This window comes from Nicotiana tabacum, chromosome 17 (assembly GCF_000715075.1).
Source record: "Nicotiana tabacum cultivar K326 chromosome 17, ASM71507v2, whole genome shotgun sequence".
Classification (NCBI taxonomy): domain Eukaryota; kingdom Viridiplantae; phylum Streptophyta; class Magnoliopsida; order Solanales; family Solanaceae; genus Nicotiana; species Nicotiana tabacum.
This window is the reverse complement of record NC_134096.1, coordinates 141,674,696-141,700,812: the sequence shown is the minus strand read 5'-3', so window position 1 is coordinate 141,700,812 and position 26,117 is coordinate 141,674,696. Positions and strand designations below refer to the sequence as shown.

Here is a 26,117-nt window from a genome sequence, read left to right as displayed (position 1 = left end):
CCTATTCCTCCATATCTTATGGCACCATCTGAGTAAAAAGAATTGAAAGAGAAACTTCCGGAACTTCTTGATAAGGGGTTTATTAGGCCTAGTGTGTGACCTTGGGGTGCACCATTTTTGTTTGTGAAAAAGAAAGATGGTACTATGCGGATGTGCATTGATTACATACAACTGAACAAAGTTACAATCAAGAACAAATATCCTTTGCTGCGTATTGAAAATTTATTTGACCAACTTTAGGGAGCGAGGGTATTATCCAAAATTGATTTGAGATCGGGTATCACCAATTAAAAATTCCGGATTCGTATATTCTAAGACGACATTCAGGACTCGTTATGGTCACTACGAATTTTTTGTGATGTCATTTGGGCTAACCAATTCCCCAATAACATTTATGCACTTGATGAATAGCGTATTCTAGCCGTATCTTTACTCATTTGTTGTGGTATTTATTGATGACATCCTGGTATACTCACGTAGCCAGGAGGAATATGTACAACATCTGAGTATTGTACTATAGAGGCTGAGGGAAGAGAAACTTTATGCCAAATTCTCTATGTGTGAAATCTGAGTTAGCAGTACTCGTGTATTGGTCTCAGTGCAGTGCTTATGTGAGACGATAGGGTGATTGCCTATGAGTTCAGACAGTTAAAGGTACATGAGAAGAATTATCCGGTCCACGACCTTGAGTTAGTAGCTATTGTTCACGCCTTGAAAATTTGGCGGCATTACTTGTATGGTGTCCATTGTGAGGTTTATACCGATCACCAGAATCTACAACATCTGTTTAAACAGAAGGATCTTAATTTGCGACAGCGAAGGTGGTTAGAGTTGCTTAAGGATTATGACATCACCATTCTCTATCACCCCGGAAAGGCCAATATGGTGACTGATGCCTTGAATCGTAAGGCGGAGAGTTTGGGCAGCTTAACATACTTACCGGCAACAGAGAGGCCTTTAGCCTTAGATTTTCAAGACTTGGACCACCAGTTTATTAGATTGGATATTTCCGAGCCAAATAGAGTTCTGGCTTGTGTGGTTTCTCGGTCTTCTTTATATGATCGCGTCAGAGAGCGCCAGTATGATGATCCACATCTTCTTGTCCTTAAGGACATGGTTCAGCACGATGATGCCAAGGAAGTCACTATTGGAGATGACGGTGTATTACGGATGCAGGGCAGGCTATGTGTGCCTAATGTAGAGGGTTTGCGTGAGTTGATTCTCCAGGAAGCTCACAGTTTGCGGTACTCTGTTCATCCAGGTGCCGTGAAGATGTATCAGGATTTGAGGTAGCATTATTGGTAGAGGCGAATGAAGAAAGATATAGTTGGGTATGTAGCTCGGTGTTTAAATTGTCAACAGGTAAAGTACGAGCATCAGAGACCGGGAGGATTACTTCAGAGACTTGAAATTCCAGAGTGGAAATGGGAGCGCATTACCATAGACTTCGTAGTTGGGCTTCCACAGACATTGAGGAAGTTTGATGCGGTTTGGGTTATTGTAGAACGGTTGACCAAATCCACGCATTTCATTCCAGTTGGTACTAATTATTCTTCGGAGCGGTTGGCTGAGATTTATATCCGTGAGATTGTTCGCCCATACGGTGTGCCGGTGTCCATCATTTCAGATCGGGGCACGCAGTTTACATCACAGTTTTGGAGAGCAGCTCAACGAGAATTGGGCACACAGGTTCAGTTGAGTACAACATTTCACCCTCAGACGGATGGAAATTACGAGCGCACTATTCAGATATTGGAGGATATGTTACGCACTTGTGTCATTGATTTTGGAGGTTCTTGGGATCAATTTTTACCACTGGCAGAGTTTGCTTACAATAACAGCTACCAATCGAGCATTCAGATGGCTCTGTATGAGGCTTTATATGGGAGACGGTGTCGGTCTCTAGTGGGTTGGTTTCAGCCAGGTGAGGCTAAGCTATTGGGTACTGATTTGGTTTAGGATGCTTTGGAGAAGGTTAAATTGATTCAGCAGCGTCTTAACACGGCGCAGTCTAGACATAAGAGTTATGCTGACCGGAAGGTCTGTGATGTTGCTTACATGGTTAGGGAGAAGGTTCTGCTCAAGATTTCACCCATGAAGGGTGTGTTGAGGTTCGAGAAGAAGGGCAAGTTGAGCCCTCGGTATATTGGGCCTTTTGAGATACTTAAGAAAATTGGAGAGGTAGCTTATGAACTTTCTTTGCCACCTAGTCTATCAGGTGTTCATCCAGTATTTCATGTATCCATGCTCCGAAAGTATGTCGGGGATCCGTCTCATATTCTGGATTTCAGTACAGTGGAGCTGGACGGTAATTTGACTTATGACGTTGAGCCGGTGGCTATTTTAGACCCGCAGGTTCGAAAGCTGAGGTCAAAGAACATAGCATCAGTGAAGGTAGAGTGGAGAGGCCAGCCAGTCGGAGATGCTACTTGGGAGATTGAGCAGGAGATGCGGAGCAAATATCCACACCTATTTGAGATTCCAGGTATAATTCTAAACTCGTTCGAGGACGAACGTTTGTTTAAGAGAGGGAGAATGTAACGACTATATATATATATATATATATATATATATATATATATATATATATATATATATACACTTTCAAAATAGTACGTATGCATCATCATTTAGTTTATAAGCATTTTACATCAATTTTTAAATCCTAGAATTCCGAATTTTTATACCCAGTAATTATCCTTCAAATTATTTTTATCATGATTTAATCATCTAAACTTATCATTTACACCAACATGATGTTTTAAATATTTTCATTGCATTTTGTTTAATTACATTTGCATTTCTAGGGCTAATTGCATATTTTTGCAATAATAGCCCATATTCATGTATAATTACATTATTTATGCGAAATGACTCTTTATATTTTTATAATTTTAAGTAATTATTTTTAATCATTTTAGTGCACAAATAATATTTTGTCATTTATTAATTACTTTTATAAATTATTTTTTATTATTAAATATTGGGTATTTAAAAACTAGCCTAAACTCCTACCTATTTTCGGACTAATTACTGGCCCAAATTCTAATACCCTAGCCCAAATAACCCCCAGCCCAAAACAATTAACCCAACCCCACAACCCGGTCGCGACCCGTTTGAACCACCCGTTTGGGTATTTAAAAACTAGCCTAAATTAGTTTGACCCTCTAATCTTTAGTGCTATTTGGGTCTATATTCATCCTATGTTATTATTTTTGTGTATATTCTGCTAATATTTGTTTTCCTAAAAACTAGGGTTGCTTGACTTCTCCTAAATTGATTCGGAATCAATTTCGCATGTTATTCTTTCCTTTTATTTTGAGGTTGATTGATTGTTTTCCTTGTCTGTGTGTTTAATTTTTACCACTATATAAACCCATCCCCTTCCCCCTTTAGACAGAACTGGAATCACTATTCTCTCACTAAAAACTGGAAGCCAAGGCCATCAGACTTCTACTTTTTCTGACATCTCTTGGGTGTGAGCACTGCATGGGTTCTTGAAACCCTTGGAACTTGACACATTCAGGACTCTGGGTCCTTACTGCAATCTTTTTCTTGTTTATCAAACAGTCACAGGTTAGTTTCTAACTTTCACAATGTTTATTATGTTCTAATTAGCATGTACTCTGAACTGCATGATCTAATGAATTTATTTGACTCTTTTATGCCTAATTCTGCTTGTGATTGCTAGCTTAATACTGCTTTGCACCTAGCCTAATTAATTTAGACAAAATGAAGCATACTTAGATTAGTTTGTGATAACCTGAAAATCTGTTTTGACTATATGGTTCAATCTATTTCTCTGCCTAATTCTGAACTTCTTATGACTAATTTGATGTTATTAGTATGCCCTAACTTGTTTAAGACCTTTACTCTGAATGTTATTTGCTCTTATGACTATGGTTGTCACCTTATGTATTTTTGCCATATCCAATATGTACCTTTGACAACTTGTGATCTTTTAAAACCAGTCTACCTTAACTGACACTCTCTATGTTACATGATCGTGATTGTATTATAATGCTTAACTCCTGTGTTTGGTATAATATGATCCCTTAAGTCCTAAATTAGTTGTATTACTTGGTTTTAATAGTCAAATACCATTGCGTGTTAACTTGCAATCCCAGGCTCCTTGTTCTTTATCATATGTCACCCTGCCCAGTGTGTTAATTTGCTATTCGAGTTCATTATGTGATTATCTTACATGTTTGCAAATGTTTTTCACACCTATTACTCTACTACTATTTTCATTGGTTGTTTGTTTAATTTTGGGGCTGGCTCAAAACCAAAGCCCTTCCCCTAAGTCTCCTCTATTAACCTCCCTAGTGTGAGCACTACCCTGGGTTCTTGAAGTCCTTGGGAACTCTGACACATTAGGGTCCAAGGTTCTTTGCCACCTTTTTCCTAATTGCTGAACTTTGCCCCCTCTTCTCACCTACTGGATAAACCAGCTGGTTTGTGTAAATGGCTATACCACTGGGACTTTTGATGACTACTGGATGTGGGCTATTTTGTGTGAATGGAGATTGTTTCTGGGCTGTTGTGAAACTCTGTTGAAGGCCTAGCTAGGCTAGGTATACATTGGGCCTTCCTTAGGCCCACTATAGCTATTCTGTAATTCTGTAATTTATTTCACTCATTAGGCTTGTAATAATGTTGTAATAATAATTGGGGTGTTAGTAAAATTGGAAAAATGGGTCTATTATAATGTTTGCATGAAACGGGTAGAAATCCTGCCAATATGTGTTTAATTTGCTCAAACATGTTCTGTTACCATGTGTTGTTAGATATCCTTCCTATAGGTGTTAATTTGCTCAAACATATTCTGCTCTTGTATGTCGTTAGATAACCTGCCTATACGACCTGAGTGCTTAATTTGTCTAACATATTCTGCTCCTATATGTTTTGTTAGGAAATAAAATGACAAATCTCCCAATTTGCGTAATTGCATCATATTCATTAGATACCAATATTCATCTTGAAATCATGCCTATAGGACTTTGATTGGTTAATTCTCTGTTATTATTATAATTGCTTACTTAGGAGACATGCCTATAGGAGTTAAGTATAAAAATCAGTTTCAATCGCTAATCATTGGAAATCCTACCTATAGGATAATGCCACTCGCCTTAATGTGTTAAATTGAACTTTCAACATTGTTTCATTGCTTAACTCTGCCGCTATTAGAAAGCATGCCTATAGGATCAAATTGGGTAATTCTGAATATCTCCTGTTATTATCACTGCCATTTAGTGCGTAAATCATCTAGATAGCATGTCTATAAGTTTAATCGCTTATAACCTATAATTAGTAGGCAGCTGTGTAGTCACTTAGAAATTATACTTTCCATACAAAACTGTCTGCACATTCAAAATTTAGGTCACATAGAAATTGTGTCTATAGGGACTAATGGCTTTAATTTACCTCAATCCTGAAATTGTCTAACGTTTAATATGAAAATTTGTTCGCGTGCATTTGTTGTCTAAGTGTGGAGGCTAATTTGAGCCCGTAATTTATTTTACATGAAGTCCAACTTGTTTTGTATGTCACCTAATTTTATCATTTCTGTACAGCCTAAGCTAAGTCTAGAAACCATCCAAAATAGAGGTCCAAACGCCTCCTAGGCCATAGGCATGGGACGGGTAGTGCATGCATAAGGCACGATTTAGAATCAACTAGTGCGCTTTAGGTAAAAATTTAAAGATAGTAATCGGGTAGCAAGAGATGATAGTCTGTGCCCGCTGAATAATACGAGTAACACCTCATCTCAAGGGAGTTATGAAGTATTATTTATGTTGCACGGGGTGATCCTTTAGGCTAAAAACCTTAGGACCCCCCTCCCCGGACCCCCCCATCTTGTCTTTAAACCAATTATCTGTGTTTACTCAAGGACTTTCTAATAATGAATTTTTCAAACTTCTTGTTTTTCTGTCTGACTATTTGACTAATTCATATAATTCAAGTTCGGCCGGAACCCACAGTTGTGGACCTCGAAGAGTGTCTAACACCTTCTCTTCGAGGTAATTTGAGCCCTTACCCGATCTTTGATGACGCAAACTGGTTAAACCGGAGTTATTTGCAAATAGGTGCCCTAACGCACCTCGAACCTGTTAGGTGGCGACTCTTTCTTTTAACCCCTTCCTTTAAAAGAGTTGTCACGTGTCAAAACCCGATTTTGTGAGAAAGAGGGGCGCGACAGCATGGCAACTCTGCTGGGGATATTTTTAGGCTCTTACCATAGCGAACTTGGTCTATAAGAATTAGTCTTCTTTGATGAATGTGTTTCCTTGTTCTTTATCGTTACATGAACATCCCGCTTCCATTTTCCCTTTTATGGCTACATGCACACCCTTTCCCCTATTTCCCTCTATTTTGAATATGTATTAATAAGCAAATCTTTGCTTAATTTGGTTACAATGAGTGTTTTCCTTTATTTTCTAGTCATGTTCACTTGCTCCGAATCATTTTTAAATTTGCTACATCATGTCTCTCCCTACCCCTACCCCCTTACTTGCTTTATTGCAATTCTTTCACATTGCGCGAACTAATTTCTTCCTTGTTTTTCTGTCTTTTTATGTCTTTACGTTTCATTTAATACTGCATTTACCGTCTTCATCATGCAAAATACTTGACAACGTGTCATTTTATCTTTACATAAAGCATGCTCAACATCATATTCCACTCCTGCATAATTAATACCATAGCAGCACTTGATGAGTGTCCGTGCTCTTTCTAAATCACCCTTTTAAATTTTAAAACTATTATTTGCGGTAAAACTAGTCGATCAGCGGTGCAATCGACGGTTCCGTGCCTTCCCCTCTCAAGTTGTCCACTTGAGGGTACCGGTCTAGACTCTTCTAGAAACCCCCACTCTAATATTAACTGTGCATGCATCATGTCTAAACTTAGTATGGGTTAGAACGTTGTCTGCGTAAGAACTCTCTAAGGCAAGCCTTGTCCAATGCCCGCCGGGATTTCCTTAAATCCCAAGGGGTACAATCATGATATGTGCATTATTTGGAGAAATCATGCCGATATGCTAATCATTAATGTGTAAATAGTCGAATCCGGAGAGGGAAAGGGATAACTTTATTTGTTTTACAGAAATGAGGCACGAACTCCCCGGGTTCGGCATGGTTGGAAGTATGCCACCTTTTTTGCTAGATTGGTGGGAAAATCTCTCACCAAGTGACAAAAACCACGTGAAAAGAGTTCTCGGGAATTTACCTTCTTTGTTTGATATTCAGCCGAACAATGTGTTAATTGAGACTGCCACCATGTTCTAGGATGAGAAGAGGGCCATCTTCTGTTTTGGTGATATAGAAATGACTCCCCTTCTAGAGGAAATAGGAGGCTTCGTTGGGCTCCCATGGGATAGCCCTGGCTTGTTGGTACGGAAAAACCGTACTTCTCGAGGTTTCCTAAAAATGATGGGTTTCAGGAAAAATGATGAGTTAGTCTGTCTGAAGAAATCTTACATACCATTCGACTTCCTTTACGAGTGTTATGGTCATAGCAAATCATATCGTCTTTACCATGATGAATTTTCCATCACTTCTTTGGGTTGGACTAACCGCCGGATTTTTGTATTCATTGTCTATTTTTTGGGGATGCTGATATTCCCGATACAAGGGGAAATGATCCACACTCGCCTAGCTATGGTCACTAAGACCTTAATGGAGGGAATTAAGGGGCAAACTTACACTATTGTCCCAATGATCGTGGCTGAGATGTACCGAGCCTTAGACCGTTGCAAAAAGGGATATAGGCATTTTGAGGGTTGCAATCTGTTGCTGCAAATATGGTTGTTGGAACACCTTCAGAGAGGACAACACCATCAAGCATTTCCGCGACGAGCATGGAATGACCACATAGCTTATCACCATCCGAAGAGAATGACTTTTATCCCAGACAGGTTTGCACAACCGGGAAACGCTGTGAGCTGGGTACATTTCTTTAGCAATTTGACCGATGACAAGGTACATTGGATGTTTGAGTGGTTCCCTAGCAGTGAATTCATCATCAGGTCGAGAGATGTTCCTTATCTAGTGCTAATCGAATTAAGGGGAATTTATCCTTATGCTCCTATCAGAATCATGAGGCAAGCTGGGAGAAAACAGGTTATACCACGAGTTTCCAAAATGGTTCATTACAAAGTAGACTTCCAAGGGAATGCCATCCCATTCAAGTTCGAGGCGCAGCACATGTAGCATCAAAAGATTATTGTGGAGAAAGATACAATCGAGCCAGACAGGTATCATGCCGGCCATGTGTACTTCTACCCATCATGGTTGGTCGATGACATAGCAGGAGAGGTCAAGCTAGGGGTTGATTTGAGAAATAGGGTCATAGACGACGCTGCTAAAGCACAAGTCAAATACAGGAGGTTGCGCAAAAGGGTCTTTGAATCTGAGGCCAGGCATTTGGAACAACATAAAGTGGACATGGAAGCAATCAATGAATGGAGCGGAGTCGCTACTAAATCAACAGAAAGTTTGGAGTATTTTGAGCAGGGTTTGATGGAACTTGAGGGAAAGATGAGGAAAAGGGTCTCGGATTGTCAGAACGCAGAGAGAAATGAAGGAGGACATCTAGCAAGGGCGTATCTGCTGTTGGACATGCGCGACCTGGGGAATCTGTTTGACGGGGCTAAGAAGGCCAAGTTTGGAGAAGGTCCCTCTAGGACCGAGTAGATTAGGAATGATGTTTTCTAGATTAATTTTAGAATTTGATTGTAATAAGGCAAATGCCACTAGTGACTCTTTATAATTATTTTCGTTTTAGTAGAGATTTGGTCTATTTATCATATTAATAAAATGATGCAGTTATCGGCATTGAGTTTTCTCCAAAGCTATATGTCGCTAGGCCTACCTCGGGCACAATGAGGTCCCCAAATTAGGACGTGAATTATTGCATGACTTTGTGAAACATGTTTTAATATTGCAAACACTCTTTTAATGTTCCTTACTAACTTGGTTACCTTTTGTTTTTTCTTTCTTTTGATTATTCCCATTCCCAAAGGTTAGTTCGTGCATACTGGCATCTTCTCAAAAACTGGACCGCTGCACCATCCCGGGCCCGTCGAATTCCTGGGTAGCCTGGCAAATTAGAATGAATTACTTTAAAAAATAGTTTTGAACATTTGAAACATTTTTCAGTATTCTGTTTTGAAATAATTGCTCGAGCCATCAAGTCGCACTTGTTGACGTTTTTAAGATTTTTCTTAATGCATTACTGCTTATCTTATTTATTATTATTTTTACATTTTTCTTTTCAGCATTATTATTACCTATATCGATGAACCTACAAATGTGACATGTAATGAGATAACGTAACATGAGAATAGTGATTCAGTCAATCATTACTGACAACGCCGCCAATTTAAACAGCGATTTGATGTAAGCCATGTGTGAAACATTCAAGATCAAGCATAGGAACTCCACGGCATACAGACTGCAAATGAACGGAGTTTTAGAAGCCGCCAACAAGAACATCAAGAAAATACTAAGGAAAATGGTAGATAATTACAAACAATGGCATGAGAAGTTGCCATTTGCTCTGCTCGGGTATCTTACCACGGTTCGCACATCAACTGAGGCAACTCCCTACTTATTGGTTTATGGTACTGAAGCGGTTATTCCTGCCGAAGTAGAGATCACTTCTTTAAGAAGTATACAAGAAGCTGAACTCAGTGATGCAGAATGGATAAGAAGCCTCCATGAACAATTAGCTCTCATTGATGGGAAAAGAATGAATGCAGTGTGTCATGGTTAACTCTATCAGAATAGGATGTCCAGGGCTTTCAACAAAAGGGTCAAACCTAGACAGTTCACACCGAGGCAGCTGGTACTGAAGTGGATCTTCCCGCATCAAGATGAAGCCAAAGGGAAATTTTTGCCCAATTGGCAAGGGCCCTACATGGTTCACAGAGTACTAACAGGAGGAACACTCATACTCGCAGAAATGGATGGAGAGGTTTGGCCAAAGCCTATCAATTCAGACGCAGTCAAAAGATATTATGTTTAGAATGTTCACATTTCTTCATCTGATGTAATTGAACTACGCTCGACCTGATTCCCGTTTAAGAGGGGATACGTAGGCAGCCCTATGGGTTCGGTCACAATTCAATAAAATTTTCATTTTCCCCACAACCGGAAACTGGGGAAGAATTTTGAGGAGGACCCTCAAAATTCCAGAGCAAGTCCAACCAACGTCATCATATGCAGAACAGTCAGAGAATCGCCTAAGTAAACTGGGGCAGAATTTTGAGAAGGGTCCTCAAAATTCTAAGGAAGTCGCAATATCTCTAAAGTGTTACAGTCATTGGTTCATCTAATTTATCCGATATTGCATGCTAATGTATTTTAAATAACTACATTCATCATATGCACGCACATTTTTCAAAACTTTATTTTTATGAAGCAGCCAGATGCTACCCATGGTAACTTAAGCAGGACTTCGATACAGAGCAAAGCAAAGTAGGCAGGTGGAGGCACGAACCAACCTTCCCCCGTAAAACTCACGATTGTCCTTTGGATGCAGGAACACGAAATATTCTCAAATTCGGGCACACCTCAGAATCACTATCTTCATAACGACAAAGCTGGCAAGCGCAAACACATTTCCAGCTAAGAAATACTCTGCTACTACTTATTATTTGTTCATTGCATGAGACTAATCATTGTCTCCATCTTGCATGAGGCTAAGCCCTGCCTCCTTAATTGCATAAGGCTAAGCACTGCCTTCCCCTGCATGAGACCAAGCATTGTCTCTATTTTGCATAAGGCTAAGCTTTGCCTATTTAATTGCATAAGGCTAAGCATTGCCTTCCCCTGCATAAGACTAAGCATTGTCTCCCACTTGCATGAGGTTAAGCCCTATCTCCTCTTCCATGAGACTAAGCATTGTCTCCCATCTTGCATAAAGCTAAGCTCTGCTTCCTCCTTGCATAAGACTAAGCATTGTCTCCCATTTCGCATGAGGCTAAGCTCTGCCTTTCTTTGCGTAACCCCAAATGCTGTGCTACTTGAAATCTAGCACTATTCTCCACCTTGGGGCTAAGCTCTGCCCCCGATCTCACGCAAGACTAAGCTCTGTCTTATTTCTCTTTGCATAACCAAACGTCATGTCTTTGCATCTCATGGGCTGAAATACCGCCATTTTTGTCCGAAGGTGTCATAGTCCGAAGGCATCTTCCTCATAGCCGGAAGACATCATGCCATGGCCTGAGGATCTCTTAATATCGCACATCATTATTCAAAGGCGTCATAGTTCAGAGGCACCATTTTCATGGCCCGAGAATATCATTTCATGGCCTGCGAATACCTTATCACGCAATTCATGGCCCAGGACATCATGGTCTAAGGACATCATCCCCATCGTCCAAAGACAACTTTCATGGTCCAAAAGGAATTTGCATCATGTTTAAATTAACGCAATATACACTTGCATGCATTGTATTTAAGCTTTGCAGGTAATCCAGGAGGTAACCGTTCTCCCAACGGGAGAAATCTTCGCTCCAATTTCCGTTCAATATTCACACCCTGTAACTACCTCAAATGCAGCCAACCACCATCCGTTACCCATTTCCACTTGATGACCATTTAAATATCCATAACCGTTCCAAGGTATATCCATTCACAATTCCGATATCGTCCTATCCAGAAGAGCTTGTCCGTTCCTATAACAACTCCATCAAATTATTTCACCGTTGGATCCAGAACTACACACGGCCTTATTTCCGTAAAACTAGGGATATGTAGGCAACTCAGAAACTGGAGTTCGGCCTATATTTTTCCAAATCATCCTATTCGGTCAAAATTGGTCATCATTTCTTTACCCGACAACTCTTTCACAATTCCCGGGTAAAGAGGGGCAGTTGTTGATATCCAATTTTCCCCTCATATTTTAAATATATATATTCTCAAAATAGTACATATACATTGTCATTTAGTTTATAAGCATTTTACAAGTATTTTTCATAATTTTTCATAATTTTTAAAGGCTTTAAATCAATTTATTTCCGCATGTTTATACCCAGTAATTATCTTTCAAATTATTTTTATGATGATTTAATCATATAAACTTATCATTTACACAAACATGATGTTTTAAATATTTCCAGTGCATTTGTTTAATTACATTTGCATTTCTAGGGCTAATTACACATTTTCGCAATAATAGCCCATATTCATGTATAATTACATTATTTATGCGAAAATGACTCTTTATATTTTTATAATGTTAAGTAATTATTTTTAATCATTTCAGTACAAAAATAATATTTTGCTATTTATTAATTACTTTTATAAATTATTATTTTATTAAATATTGGGTATTTAAAAACTAGCCTAAACTCCTACCTATTTTCGGACCAATTACTGGCCGAAAATCTAATACCCTAGCCCAGATAACCCCCAACCCAAATCAATTAACCCAACCCCACAACCCGGCCGCGACCCGTTTTAACCACCCGACCCAATTCCCCTCTAATCGTGGCCGTAATCTCTGAGATCAACGGCCCACATTAAACCTTCCCTTTTAATTACCACCCTCATCCCTAACCCTAATCATTTCTCACCGTCCTCCACCCTCATATACCACCTCCCTTCTCCCTCCTAAGAACCTTAGCCGTTGCCCCCCAAAATCTCTCCTAATCCCACACGATATGGGATTCTATGGCTACCCTTTGCCATATACGGCCTTTCTTTGGTACTGGTTCTTCTTCTATACTGCTTGCCTAAACGTGGCAAGAAAATTTCATAAGTATCGAACCGAAATCGGTTCAAATCCTTGACTTTTCTGATATTCTGTATACATTCATCATCTTGCTCTTTGTAAGTACGAATATTTGTGTATCTCTTATGGATTCTTACTTACCCTAAAATTAGGGTTTTCAGATCTCTTTTAATCGAACTAAAATAGGTTCGATTCTCTGATTTAAGTATGATTATTATGTCTATATTCGTCCTACATTCTTCTATGGTGTGTTTTCAATATATGTTTTATCAATATTTGTCTTACCCTAAAATTAGGGTTTTCAGATTTTTCTTAAATCGGACCAAAATTAGTTTGACCCTCTGATCTTTAGTGCTATTTGGGTCTATATTCATCCTATGTTATTATTTCTGTGTATATTTTGGTAATATTTGTTTTCCTAAAAACTAGGGTGACTTGACTTCTCCTAAATTGATTCTGAATCAATTTCGCATGTTATTATTTCCTTTTCTTTTGAGGTTGATTGATTGTTTTCCTTGTTTGTGTGTTTAAGTTTTACAACTATATAAACCCATCCCCATTCCCCCTTTAGACAGAACTGGAATCACTATTCTCTCACTAAAAACTGAAGTTTTCTACTCTATAATTGTTCACTATTCGATTCTGTTTGGTTCTTGGCCGACTGAAAGCCAAGGCCACCGGACTTCTACTTTTTCTGACCTCTCTTGGGTGTGAGCATTGCATGGGTTCTTGAAACCCTTGGAACTTGACACATTCAGGACTCTGGGTCCTTACTGTAATCTTTTTCTTGTTTATCGAACAGTCACTGGTTAGTTTCTAACTTTCGCAATGTTTATTATGTTCTAATTAGCATTTTCTCTGAACTGCATGTTCTAATGCATTTCTTTGACTCTTTTCTGCCTAATTCTGCTTGTGATTTCTAGCTTAATAATGCTTTGCACCTAGCCTAACTAATTTAGACAAAATGAAGCATACTTAGTTTAGTTTGTGATAACCTGAAAATCTGTTTTGACTATATGGTTCAATCTATGTTCTGTGCCTAATTCTGAACTTCAAATGACTAATTTGATGTTATTAGTATGCCCTAACTTGTTTAAGACCTTTACTCTGAATGTTATATGCTCTTATGACTATGGTTGTCACCCTATGTATTTTTGCCATATCCAACATGCACCTTTGACAACTTGTGATCCTTTAAAACTAGTCTGCCTTAACTGACACTCACTATGTTACCTGATCTTGTTTGTATTATAATGCTTAACTCTTATTTTTGGTATAATATGATCCCTTAAGTCCTAAATTAGTTTCATTACTTGGTTTTAATAGTCTAATACCATTGCATGTTAACTTGCAATCCCAGGCTCCTTGTTCCTTATTATATGTCACCCTGCCCAGTGTGTTAATTTTCTTTTGGAGTTTATTATGTAATTATCTTACAAGTTTGCAAATGTTTTCCAAACCTATTACTCTACTACTATTTTCACTGGTTGTTTCTTGTTTAATTCTGGGGCTGGCTGAAAGACAAAGCCCTTCCCCTGAGTCTCCTCTATCAACCTCCCTAGTGTGAGCACTGGCTTGGGTTCTTGAAGCCCTTGGAAACTTTGACACACTAGGGTCCAAGGTTCTTTGCCACCTTTTCCCTAATTGCTCAACTTTGCCCCCTATTCGCACCTACTGGATAAACCAGTTGGTTTGTGTAAATGGCTATACCTCTAGGACATTTGATGGCTACTGGATGTGGGCTATTTTGTGAGAATGGAGTTTGTTTCTGGGCTGTTGTAAAACTCTGTTGAAGGCCTAGCTAGGCTAGGTATACATTGGGCCTGCCTTAGGCCCACTATAGCTATTATGTAATTCTGTAATTTATTTCACTCATTGGGTTTGTAATAATGTTATAATAACAATTGGGGTGTTAGTAAAATTAGAAAAATGGGTCTATTATAATGTTTTCATGAAACGGGTAGAAATCCTGCCTATATCTGTTTAATTTTCTCAAACATATTCTGCTACCATGTGTTGTTAGATATCCTGCCTATAGGTGTTAATTTGCTCAAACATATTCTGCTCCTATGTGTCGTTAGATAACCTGCCTATAGGACCTGAGTGCTTAATTCGTCTAACATATTCTGCTCCTATATATTTTGTTAGGAAATAAAATGACAAATCTCCCAATTTGCATAATTGCAGCATATTCATTAGATGAAATCATGCCTATAGGACTTTGATTGGTTAATTCTCTGTTGTTATTATAATTGCTCACTTAGGAGACATGCCTATAGGAGTTAAGTATAAAAATCAGTTTCAATCGCTAATTGTTAGAAATCCTGCCTATAGGGTAATACCACTCGCCTTAATGTGTTAAATTGAACTTTCAACATTGTTTCATTTCTTAACTCTGCCGCTATTAGAAAGCATGCCTATAGGATCAAACTGGGTAATTCTGAATATCTCCTGTTATTATCACTTCCATTTAGTGCGTAAATCATCTAGATAGCATGTCTATAGGTTTAATCGCTTATAACCTGTAATTAGTAGGCAACTGTGTAGTCACTTAGAAATTATAATTTGCATACAAAACTGTCTACACATTCAAAATCCAGGTCACATAGAAATCATGTCTATAGGGCCTAATGGCTTTAATTTGCCTCAATCCTGAAATTGTCTAACGGTTAATGTGAAAATTTGTTCGCGTGCATTTATTGTCTAAGTGTGGAGGCTAACTTGAGCCCTTAATTGCTTTGACATATAGTCCAACTTCTTTTGTATGTCGCCTAGTTTTATCATTTCTGAGCAGCCTAAGCTAAGTCTAGAAACCATCTAAAATAGAGGTCCAAACGCCTCCTGGGCCATAGGCATGGGATGAGTAGTGCACGCATAGGGCACGATTTAGAATTAACTAGTGCGCTTTAGGTAAAAACTTAATGATAGTAATCGGGTAGCGGGAGATGATAGTCTGTGCCTGCTGAATAATACGAGTAACACCCCATCTCGAGGGAGTTACGAAGTATTATTTATGTTGCACGGGATGATCCTTTAGGCTAAAAAACTTAGGACCCCCCCCCCCCAATCTTGTCTTTAAACCAATTATCTGTGTTTACTCAAGGAATTTCTAATAATGATTTTTTCTAATTTTTTATTTTTCTCTCTTACTATTTGACTAAATCATATAATTCATGTTCGGCCGGGACCCACAGTTGTGGACCTCGAAGAGTGCCTAACACCTTCCCTTCGAGGTAATTTGAGCCCTTACTCGATCTTTGGTAACGCAAACTGGTTAAACCAGAGTTATTTGCAAATAGGTGTCCTTACGCAACTCAAACCCGTTAGGTGGCGACTCTCTCTTTTAACCCCTTCCTTTAAAAGAGTTATCACGTGTCAAAACACGATTTCGCGAGAAAGAGGGGCGCGACAACGACCCGGCCGGTCGTTTTGAGTATTATAACCTCATTCCCCCATTTACTGCTCAATTTATGCTTCAAAGTTGTTTTATGACTTACCGGGTTAGTTGGTTCGGGTCCGGAAGGATTTCAAAGTGAAATGAGACACTTAGTCTCTTAATTGAAAATTTATGTTGGAAAAGTTGGCCGGATATTGACTTATGTGTAAACGACATCGGAATCTAATTATGATGATTCCAATAGCTCCATATGGTGATTTTCGACTTAGGAGCGTATCCGGAAAATTATTTGGAGGTCCGTAGTGGAATTAGGCTTGAAATGGCGAAAGTTAAATTTTTGGGAAATTTGACCGGGGGGTTAATTTTTTGATATCGGGGTCGAAATCTGATTCTGAAAATTTTAATAGGTCCATTATGTCATTTGTGACTTGTGTGCAAAATTTGAGGTCAATTGGACTTGATTTGATAGGTTCCTGCGTCGGTTGTGGAAACTTGAAATTTCAAAGTTCATTAGGCTTGAATCGGGGTATGATTTGTGGTTTTAGTGCTGTTTGAGGTAATTTGAGGGTTCGTCTAAGTTCGTATGATGTTATGGGACTTGACGGTATGTTTGGTTGAGGTCCCGGGGGCCTCAAGTGAGTTTTGGGAGGTTAACGGACCATTTTTTGACTTGGCATGTTGGCTAAAGACTGCTGGTGTGTTTTTCTGGTTTCCTTCTTCGCATTCGTGAGTGGGCCCTCGTGTTCGCGAAGAGGAATTTGAGGCAGGAAAGATTTTCCCTTCGCGTTCGTGAGGGGGTCTCGTGTTCGCGAAGAGGAGATGGATTGTGCATCGCGTTCGCGTTTGGGTACCGCATTCGCAAAGGGAAAAAATAGTGTGCATGGGTTTTCGCGTTCGCGAAGAAGAGCTCGGTAAAGCATCGCGTTTGTGAGCAGTGTCTCGCGTTCGCGAAGAGTAATGTGGGGCAGCACGATTTTGTGCTTCGTGAATTCGAGGGACCTGTCACGTTCGCGAATAAGAGAGGTCTGGACAGAAAGTTTAAGTTCTGAAAACGGGACTTCGTCCCATTTTTCATTTTTGACGGATTGGAGCTAGGGAAGAGGCGATGTTTGGGAGACTTTCAAGGAAACAATGGGGTAAGTGTTCTTAACTCATTATTGGTCAAATTACCCCAATCCATAGTTGTTTTTAACATTTAATGGGTGAATTAAGTTGGAAAGATTAGAAAACCTTCTTGGTTTAATTTGGAGATTTGAGGGTCGAGCTGATGTCGGAATTAAGTAAAACTGGTATGGATAGATTCGTGGTTGAATGTGCTTTCGGATTTTATAACTTTTGTTGGGTTCCGAGACGTGGTCCCCACAGACGATATTTGAGGGCCCCACAGACGATATTTAAGCTAAATTTCGGATTTTGTTGGAAAATTAGTATTTTCTTATTGAATTAATTCCAATAAATTTTATTGATTAAATCAAATTATTTGTGGATAGATTCGAGGTATTTGGAGTCCAACTCACGAGGAAAAGGCATTGCAGAATAAAGAATTACACGGCTTGAGGTAAGTTAACGGTTTTAAATTTGGTCGTGAGGGTATGAAACCCCGGAATATGTATTGTGTGATTGAATTTGAGGTGACACACATGCTAGGTGACGGGCATGTGGGCGTGCACCGTAGAAATTATGACTTGGTCAAATTTCATGGGACTGTGTAGTTGAATTATCTGTTGATATCCGTACATTCTCTACGTGTTAGGGAAAATGGAGCTGAGACTCGTACTAAAAATTATGCTTAGACATATGCTGTTATTATTGGTACCCATTGGGGTCATTTTTGTGGTTGAATTATATGTTCAAATTGTAATTTCATACTCAATCATGTTTATTCATTTCATATCCTATCTCAGTCTCTGTTGCTATTTATTAAAATATCATATTATAAATTTTGGGCTGATCATCATGATTTTCGAGAGCCGGAGAGACTGGAGAGGTTGATGACTGAGTGAGGCCGAGGGCCTAATTGTGAGGATATTTATGGATCGGGCTGCACACCGCAACATGTTTTATTGATTTATACCATGATTATCTTGATATACCGCTTGGGCTGAAGGAGCCCCTCCAGAGTCTGTACACACCCCCAGTGAGCGCAAGTACCTACTGAGTGCGAGTGCCGAGTGCTGAGTGACTGTGAGGAATGAGTGACTGTGAGGAAAGAGTGACTGTGAGGTTGGAGTGAATGGGAGGACTGAGTGATTGTTACTCTGAGAGGATGCATTGATATCATTATTTGCTGCATTTCAGCTGTCATATATCACTATTTTTGGAAATTTTGGAAAAACATTATTTTCTGTTTCCGTCAAACTTGATATGAAATTTCAGTGAAATCTTAAATGTTGAACTTGAGACCATGCCTACTCTTTTATATCGGAAAGTACCGTATTTGGACTTAGCTGAGAAGCTCGTCACTACTTTCAGTTCTTTATTTATTGTTGTTACTTACTGAGTTGGTTGTACTCATACTACACCATGCACTTCGTGTGCAGATCCAGGTGATCCCGGATACAGTGGGTGTTGATTCTTTCACACAGTCCATTTTCAGGAGATTCAGAGGTAACTGCCATGTTTTGCAGACCTTGTCTCTCCTTCCTATCCTTTTTTTATTTGTAATGACCCAGCCGTTCATTTTGAGAGTAATAGCCCTGATTCCTTATTTACTACTTCTCCCATATCTATTTTCTGCTATTGTGACTTTCTGGGAGGTTTCATTTTGGTTTTTGGAATATTTTGGGACACTTAGTCCCTAAATGGAGGTTTAAGCCTTATGATTTGGACCGTAGTCGGAACTGTATGAAAATGACTTTGGAATGGAGTTTTGTCGGTTCTGTTAGCTCCGTTGGGTGATTTTGGACTTAAGAGCGTGTCCGGATTATGTTTTGGAGGTCCGTAGCTTATTTAGAATTGAAATGGCGAAAGTCGAATTTTTAGAGATTTGGACTGGTAGTGGAAATTTTGATATCGGGGTCAGATTTTGAATCCGGAAGTTGGAGTAGGTTTGTAATGTTGAATATGACTTGTGTGCAAAATTTGAGGTCAACCGGACATGGTTTGGTTGGTTTCGGTGTCGGTTGTCGAATTTGGAAGTTTCAAGTTCTTTAAGTTTGAATCAGAGGATGATTTGTGATTTAAAAGTTAATTGATGTGATTTGAGGGCTCGACTTAGTTCGTATGGTGTTTTATAATTGGTTGGTATGTTTGGTCGAGGTCCCGGAGGCCTCGGGTGAGTTTCGGGTGCTTAACGGGTGAAAGCTTGGACTTAGAGGAATTTTTGAGTTGCTAGTTCTGGTATTTTCGCACCTGCGGTGGGAAGTCCGCAAGTGCGGCCTTGCAGAAACGAGGCTCGGATCACAAGTGCACTTTTAGGCCGGGGAGTCAGTGGTATGCGACGAGTGAGCCGCAGGAGCAGAGCCGCATCTACGGAAGTCAGTCGCAGATGCGGAGATGAGAAGGACACAAGGTTCCGCAGAAGCGGACGATTGAGCGTAGAAGCGCATCCGCAGGTGCGGACTTAGGTGCGCAGGTGCAGGCTCTGGAGTTTTATCAAAACTCACAGGTACAGCGTCCTAGCCGCATAAGCGGTACCGCAGGTGTGGTTCTGGGCTCGCAGAAGCGAGTTCGCTGGGCAGAAAAGAGAGAGTTTCGAGGGCTTGAGTCATTTTCTCCATTTTGGACTTGGGAGCTCGGAAATTAGCGATTCTTTGAGGGATTTTTAGAGAGAGCTTTCGGGTAACGATTCCTAACTCGTTTTTGGTTGTAGTTCATTAATCTATAGTTATTTTCTCCATTTAATTTCGATTTTGGATTGAAAAGTTGGGAAAAATGGGGGAAACTTTTCCTAAACGAAATTCTGAGTTTTGATTGGGATTTTGACATCGGATTTGGTGAATTTTGGTACAAGTCGACTCGTGAGTGAACGGGCTTTCGTATTTTATGACTTTTACCCGATTCCAAGAAGTGGGTCTCACTGGCAATTTTTGAGTTAATTTCGGAATTTTCGTTAAAATGTTGATTTCGTTAATTAGATGAGTCTATTATTGTTGTATTTAAGATACGTAATTGCTTTTGGCTAGGTTTGGGTCATTCGGAGCCGAATATTCGTGGGAAAGGCATTGTGACCGATTAAATTGAGCTTGACTCGAGGTAAGTGGCTTGCCTAACTTTGTGTGGGAGAAATCCCCTTAAGATTTGGAACTATCGTGATATGTGAGCGCCGTGTACGTGAGGTGACGAGTACGTACATGGGCTAGTTGTGGTAAAACTCGATTTTCTTTGTGAGAAGCAACATATTTTCCTGTTATTTTGAGTTATACCATTTTAATGAGTACTAATCTATTTTTATTCTTAATTGAGTTATTCCAATATGTGTAGCTATCAAGTTTAGTCTAATACAACATGTCTACGTGTCTTAATTGTTTATGTGAATTCTGTGCAGCATGCTTAGTGAATTTCATGCTTCTTCCCTGACAGGTACTTAGTTTAAATTGTAAGAATTTCGTGATGTAGTTGTATTTCTATCGTTCGCGCTGCATATTTACTTTGGGACTACGGAACTATATTCCGGGAGATCCCCCTGTACAACATATTTACTTTGGGACTACGGAACGGTATTCCAGGAGATCCCCCATGTCTTGCATATTTACTTTGGGACTACGGAATGGTATTCCGGGAGATCCCCCTGCACATTTACGTTTGGGACTACGAGACGGTATCTCGGGAGATCCCCTATTGTGTTTTCTGTGTACTGAGCTGTTACCTTCTATGATTTCATTGTTGTTAAATTTCAGCCTTTATTTTATTACGGTATTACACTCTATATTGTTCTTATTATATATATTTGCCAGTAGGGCCCTGACCTGATTTCGTCACTACTCAACCGAGGTTAGGCTTGGCACTTACTGGGTACCGATTGTGGTGTACTCATGCTACTCTCTGCACATGTTTTTCGTATGCAGATCCAGGTGCACCTTATTAGCCGCGCTATCAGTGAGCCGGGACAGCTTTGGAGATTTCAAGGTATATCTGCTGCGTCCGCAGACCTCGGAGTCCCCTTCTACTCTTCCCCATATCCATTATTTTCTGTATTTTCTTTTGATAGACTCTAATGTATAGAGACATTAGATTTTTCTCCTGTAGTTTGTGATTCACGATGTTCCGGATTTTGGGATTGTTGTGTATTTTTGAATAGTTGGTTAAACTTATATTTTTATTTTATTATTCCGCAAAAATATTAGGCTTACCTAGTTGTAGAGATTAGGTGCCGTCACGACGTCACACGAAGGGGAAACTGGGCCGTGACATTATTTTATTTGGTCTCAGATTATTATAAACTATGTTTTCCAGACTTGTAATGTATAGATGCTCATGTACTCAGTGACACCAGATTTTGGGAGTGTTTGTATCGCTATTTGCGAGACTTGTGGATTGCGTTTAAATATTATATTTTCAAACATAAAAGAAATTATAGTTTATTGAAGTTGTCAGCTTGCATAGTATCTAGATAGGCGTCATCACGACAGATTAGGATTTTGGGTCGTGACAGACACACGTGTCATAGCATATTTTACCCTATAAAACATTATGACTTAAAGTTAAATATCTACTTTTTCTTTTTGTCAGTTTCAAAACATTGTCCACTGTCTTTGTAGGGAAATGTTTCAGAGGAGTTACACTCGACAAAGGATTATATGTGATCAAAGTTTTATTGGTAAATACTTCTTCCGTTTTATTTTGCAAAACCAGAAAATCAACATGTTCTTTCAGCAAAATTCAAAAATATGGGCAAAAAACATAAATAGGCATAATTTAAGGAAAATTTCTAGAAACATCGCAGTAATAGCTATTTTACACACATGACAACTAAATAATTATATTTTTAGCAGGCACCTTTAAACCATGTACCTATAATCACGCACCCAATGTATTTATTTCCTTAATGAAAACGTTCCTAGTACTTTTTAATATTTCTTTCCATATTTTTTCTTGAAACCAATCCCTAACATATTTAAATGATAATATGTTTTCCTATTGTTTTTTTGTTGGAAACTAATTTATTCCATAACAGATTTTCTACGTTCCATACATGGATCGTTTTACTAGAAAAAGTACACATACCTTTTTACACAACATTATCTAGCGAAAGTATACATCTTTATATTCGAAAAAATAAAATACATATGTTTCAAGAAAAATGTACTGTATATTCGAGATATATATACATAATAAACCATGTAAATTTATATCATGATTATATCAAAGAGTACTTTCTTATTAAGAAGATCAAATGTATATTATTATCTTAGTATATATAGTATTTCTCATTAAATGGTATATTCTTAAAAAGGTCACAGAAGGTATATTCTTACATTAATATTTATATACATGCATTTCTAAAAATATATTATATATATGTAATATAATACCTTAATATCATTATAACATATATTGAATTATACTATGTCTATTAATACATTAGTATACCTCCAAAAATGAATTATACTAGGAATATATAATATTATACTTCAATAAAAATATAATTGAATTGAGTTATACCATGTATATTACCTTTTCCCCTATATTAATACAATAGTATACACAAAATTCCTCTAAAAAGTTATATTAAATATATATATATATAGTGAATAATTGAATATGTAGTTTAGTTTCATAATGATTAAGTGAATAACTTAAGTGTAACGGTTAAAGAAGAGAGTGTCACGACCCAATTTAGGATCGTGACCAGCGCTTAGGAGCAAGTGCTCCCAAGTAAGCCTCATCGGTATTTTACAGAAAATCGGACAGAGTTTTCCCTTTTTTGGACTATCCAAAAATTTTTCCTGTCTCAAAATCAACAACCAACCATCCTAATATCAAACAAAACAATCGACAACTTATCAATTAACCAAAATAAATCTCCACCATTACTAATCAACCCACTAACAATCAAAAATACTAATTTATCTCCAACTTTGATAATAAAGAACAATACTCAACATAAAACTATAATAACAAAAGAATACTCATGACACAAAATATTGACTATGGAGCGACTCTAAGAGTTCAAAGAAAGACTATAACAATAAATAAAATCTCTGCCCACGCGAATAAGTACGAGGCTCACCAAGAACTATCAACTTGTGTGCTCTAATTAACGAAATCCTCGCCCGCGTCAACTGCTGTCTCTGTAAAAGAAATTAGCGGGGAATGAGTCGCTAGCATAGTGAGTAATAACACTTAACCATAACCGTTTTTATTGGGGACAAGTCAAAAAACATGCTAGTATCTCAAACAGAAAATAACATAAAAATATCCTTTTCAGAAACAATAAATAGTTTTCAGTCTCATCATGCTTTTCTTGTAGTATAATACAATTAACAATTCAGTAATAAGTTCGGTAACCACTGTATAATATCAATATTCACATTTGGGAGGTTTCAATGAACGGATCATATAATCGGTATAACTGTGAACTTCTTCGCAAGAAATCAAATATAACGGTAGTGCCTACTCGAGGGAAATCGGTAACGGTATGCTAGTTCTACCTTCCCACTAGCGAGGGCTATAATGATAATCGGTATTTACAAGGTGCACCAGGTCTAACAAACCCGTCGTTAGCTACGGAATCCTTCAAAGTCTACACCTATTTATACTTGTCTTTGTATCCGTATATACTCATAGGACAATATTTAAAATAATATAAGGCATTTCAGTTCTTATCAAATCATGTAATTTCATTTCGATAATAATAAATTCAAGTAACAGTAAAACATATCTAATGACAACAAAAATATTTAAAACAACGGTAATCATCTCAAATTATTATTTCGGTATCATATCGAGTAAAAGACTTGTCCCACATACAGCTCAAAATAATCGGTAACATATTCATATTAAAAATCAAGTGTAAATCATGCAAGTTATGAAAATACAAATTGCGGTAAGATTACTACTCACAGTACTCGTGCCGAAATATCAAATGCTTCACCTCGAGCAATCCGTACAACTTCTTCCAATCAATCTATAATTACATAATATCGATCTCATGTTAATTGCCTCATTTAGGCTAAATCCATCACTAATTTAGAATACCTAATCCTCTGAGTTTTATATTTTATTATCAATTCGCCGAATTATATTTACCCATGCTATGAGTAATTTAAATTAGTCCAAAATCTTTTAAATAAAAAGGTATTTATATGGTTTATTCCCTGTACTGCTCAATTTCCTTAATTGTGTGCATACATTTAAACTAAAATAACCTTATCGTTCATAATATTCCTTCTTAATTGGTACTTATCTTTTGTACTCAATACTAGACTTACCACATTCAAACCTAAATTCGATATTGTCATTGCAATACAGTTAAACACCAAAACTTAATCATTGCACCCTAACTTAATTTATACCTATCAAAGATCATATATAATGAAACTAGTTTAAGTACAAATACATCAATACCCTTCTTTTTCCAAGTGAATTTATCCTACATTAACATTGACCAACTTCTAATTGCATAATTTGCCCAGAATAACTCTTATTGGTATTAAATTTCTTATACCTTGTGAAACCTTTTAAATATATGAACTAAGACAAAAAGAATTACCACAAGAAAAGAACCCAGATGAGAAATTCGAGTATTACCCTAAGAACCAGTGCGTATTTAAAATTTCTCAAGGTTTGGTTCCAACCTCCTCCTCCTCCTTCTTCTTCTTCTTCTTCTCCTTTTGAATTTTTTTTCGGCATTCCTGAAACTTCTGCTTCGACGTAGCAGCCAACCCCTCTTTTCCCCTTTCTTGTCTTTTGGCAAATGGGCTTCGACCCTTTTGCTTTACTTATTCTTTTTTTTTATTTGTTTTGTTTTATTAATTTGCTCCCCCCCCCTTTTTGTTTATTAGTTATTTTTTTTTAAATTACTTAATTACTTCCTTTGTTTTTTGTAATGAGGAAAATTACATTCTCCCCACATTATGAAATTTGGTCTCTGAATTTAGCTCAGGTACGTACCTGTAGACTGAAATAAATGAGGATACTTGACTCGCATAGTATCTTCTATTTCTCATGTAGCTTCTTCAATAGAATGATTTCTCCATAAGACTTTCACAAACAGTATTTCTTTTGACCGTAGTTTTCTTACTTGTCTATCAACAATAGCCATCGGCTCCTCCTCGTAAGACAACTTCTCATCGAGCGGTATAGTCGGTGCTCCAATCACCTGATATGAGTCTGATATACACTTTCTTAGCATTGAGAAATCGAATACTGGATGAATAAATGACAACTCAGGAGGAAGTGCCAAACGATAAGCCACAGCTCCCACTCGGTCTCGTATCTCATACGGTCCTTTAAACCTAGGGCTCAACTTGCCTCTTTTCTGAAACCGCATCATACCTTTCATAGAGGAGACTCGTAGGAACACTTTGTCCCCAATTGTGATCACTAAATCTCTTCTTCTCTTATCAGCATAAGACTTTTGTCTACTTTGAGCTGCAAGCAATCTCTGTCTGATTAACTGGACCTTGTCCATAGCTTCTTGTACTAGGTCGGATCCCAATAAGTTAGTCTCACCAGCTTCAAACCATCCGATAGGAGAACGACATCTTCTATCAGACAATGCTTCGTATGGTGCCATTTGAATACTGGACTGAAAGCTATTGTTGTAAGCAAATTCAGCTAAAGGTAGATAAGCATCCCAACTACCTCCAAACTCAAGAATGCAAGCTCTCAACATATCCTCCAAGATCTGTATAGTAAGTTCAGACTGCCCGTCTGTCTGTGGATGAAATGCAGTGCTAAGATCAACTCGTGTACCCAATGCTTCTTGAAAAGATTTCCAAAAGTGTGAGGTAAATTGTGATCCTCTATCAGAGATGATAGATATTGGAACTTCGTGAAGTCAGACAATTTTGTTCATAAATATCTGTGCATACCTCAC

At 38.2% G+C, this 26,117-nt stretch overlaps 1 protein-coding gene and 1 pseudogene across 1 annotated transcript; one reads left to right on the top strand and one right to left on the bottom strand.

The window, feature by feature from the left end:
* The window catches only part of LOC107780417 (uncharacterized), a 46,503-nt pseudogene extending 24,624 nt beyond the window's left edge, over positions 1–21,879 (top strand).
* A 3,362-nt stretch (positions 21,880–25,241) lies between these two features.
* LOC107796689 (uncharacterized) lies at positions 25,242–25,814 on the bottom strand. The gene has a single exon (XM_016619486.2). It carries the CDS (start codon positions 25,812–25,814, stop codon positions 25,242–25,244), a length of 573 nt encoding a protein of 190 aa, XP_016474972.2.
* Positions 25,815–26,117: the final 303 nt, after the last annotated feature.

Coding starts and splice junctions, on each gene's coding strand:
- LOC107796689 (XM_016619486.2), bottom strand. CDS start 25,814: ATGGCACCATACGAAGCATTGTCTGATAGAAGATGTCGTTCTCCTATC.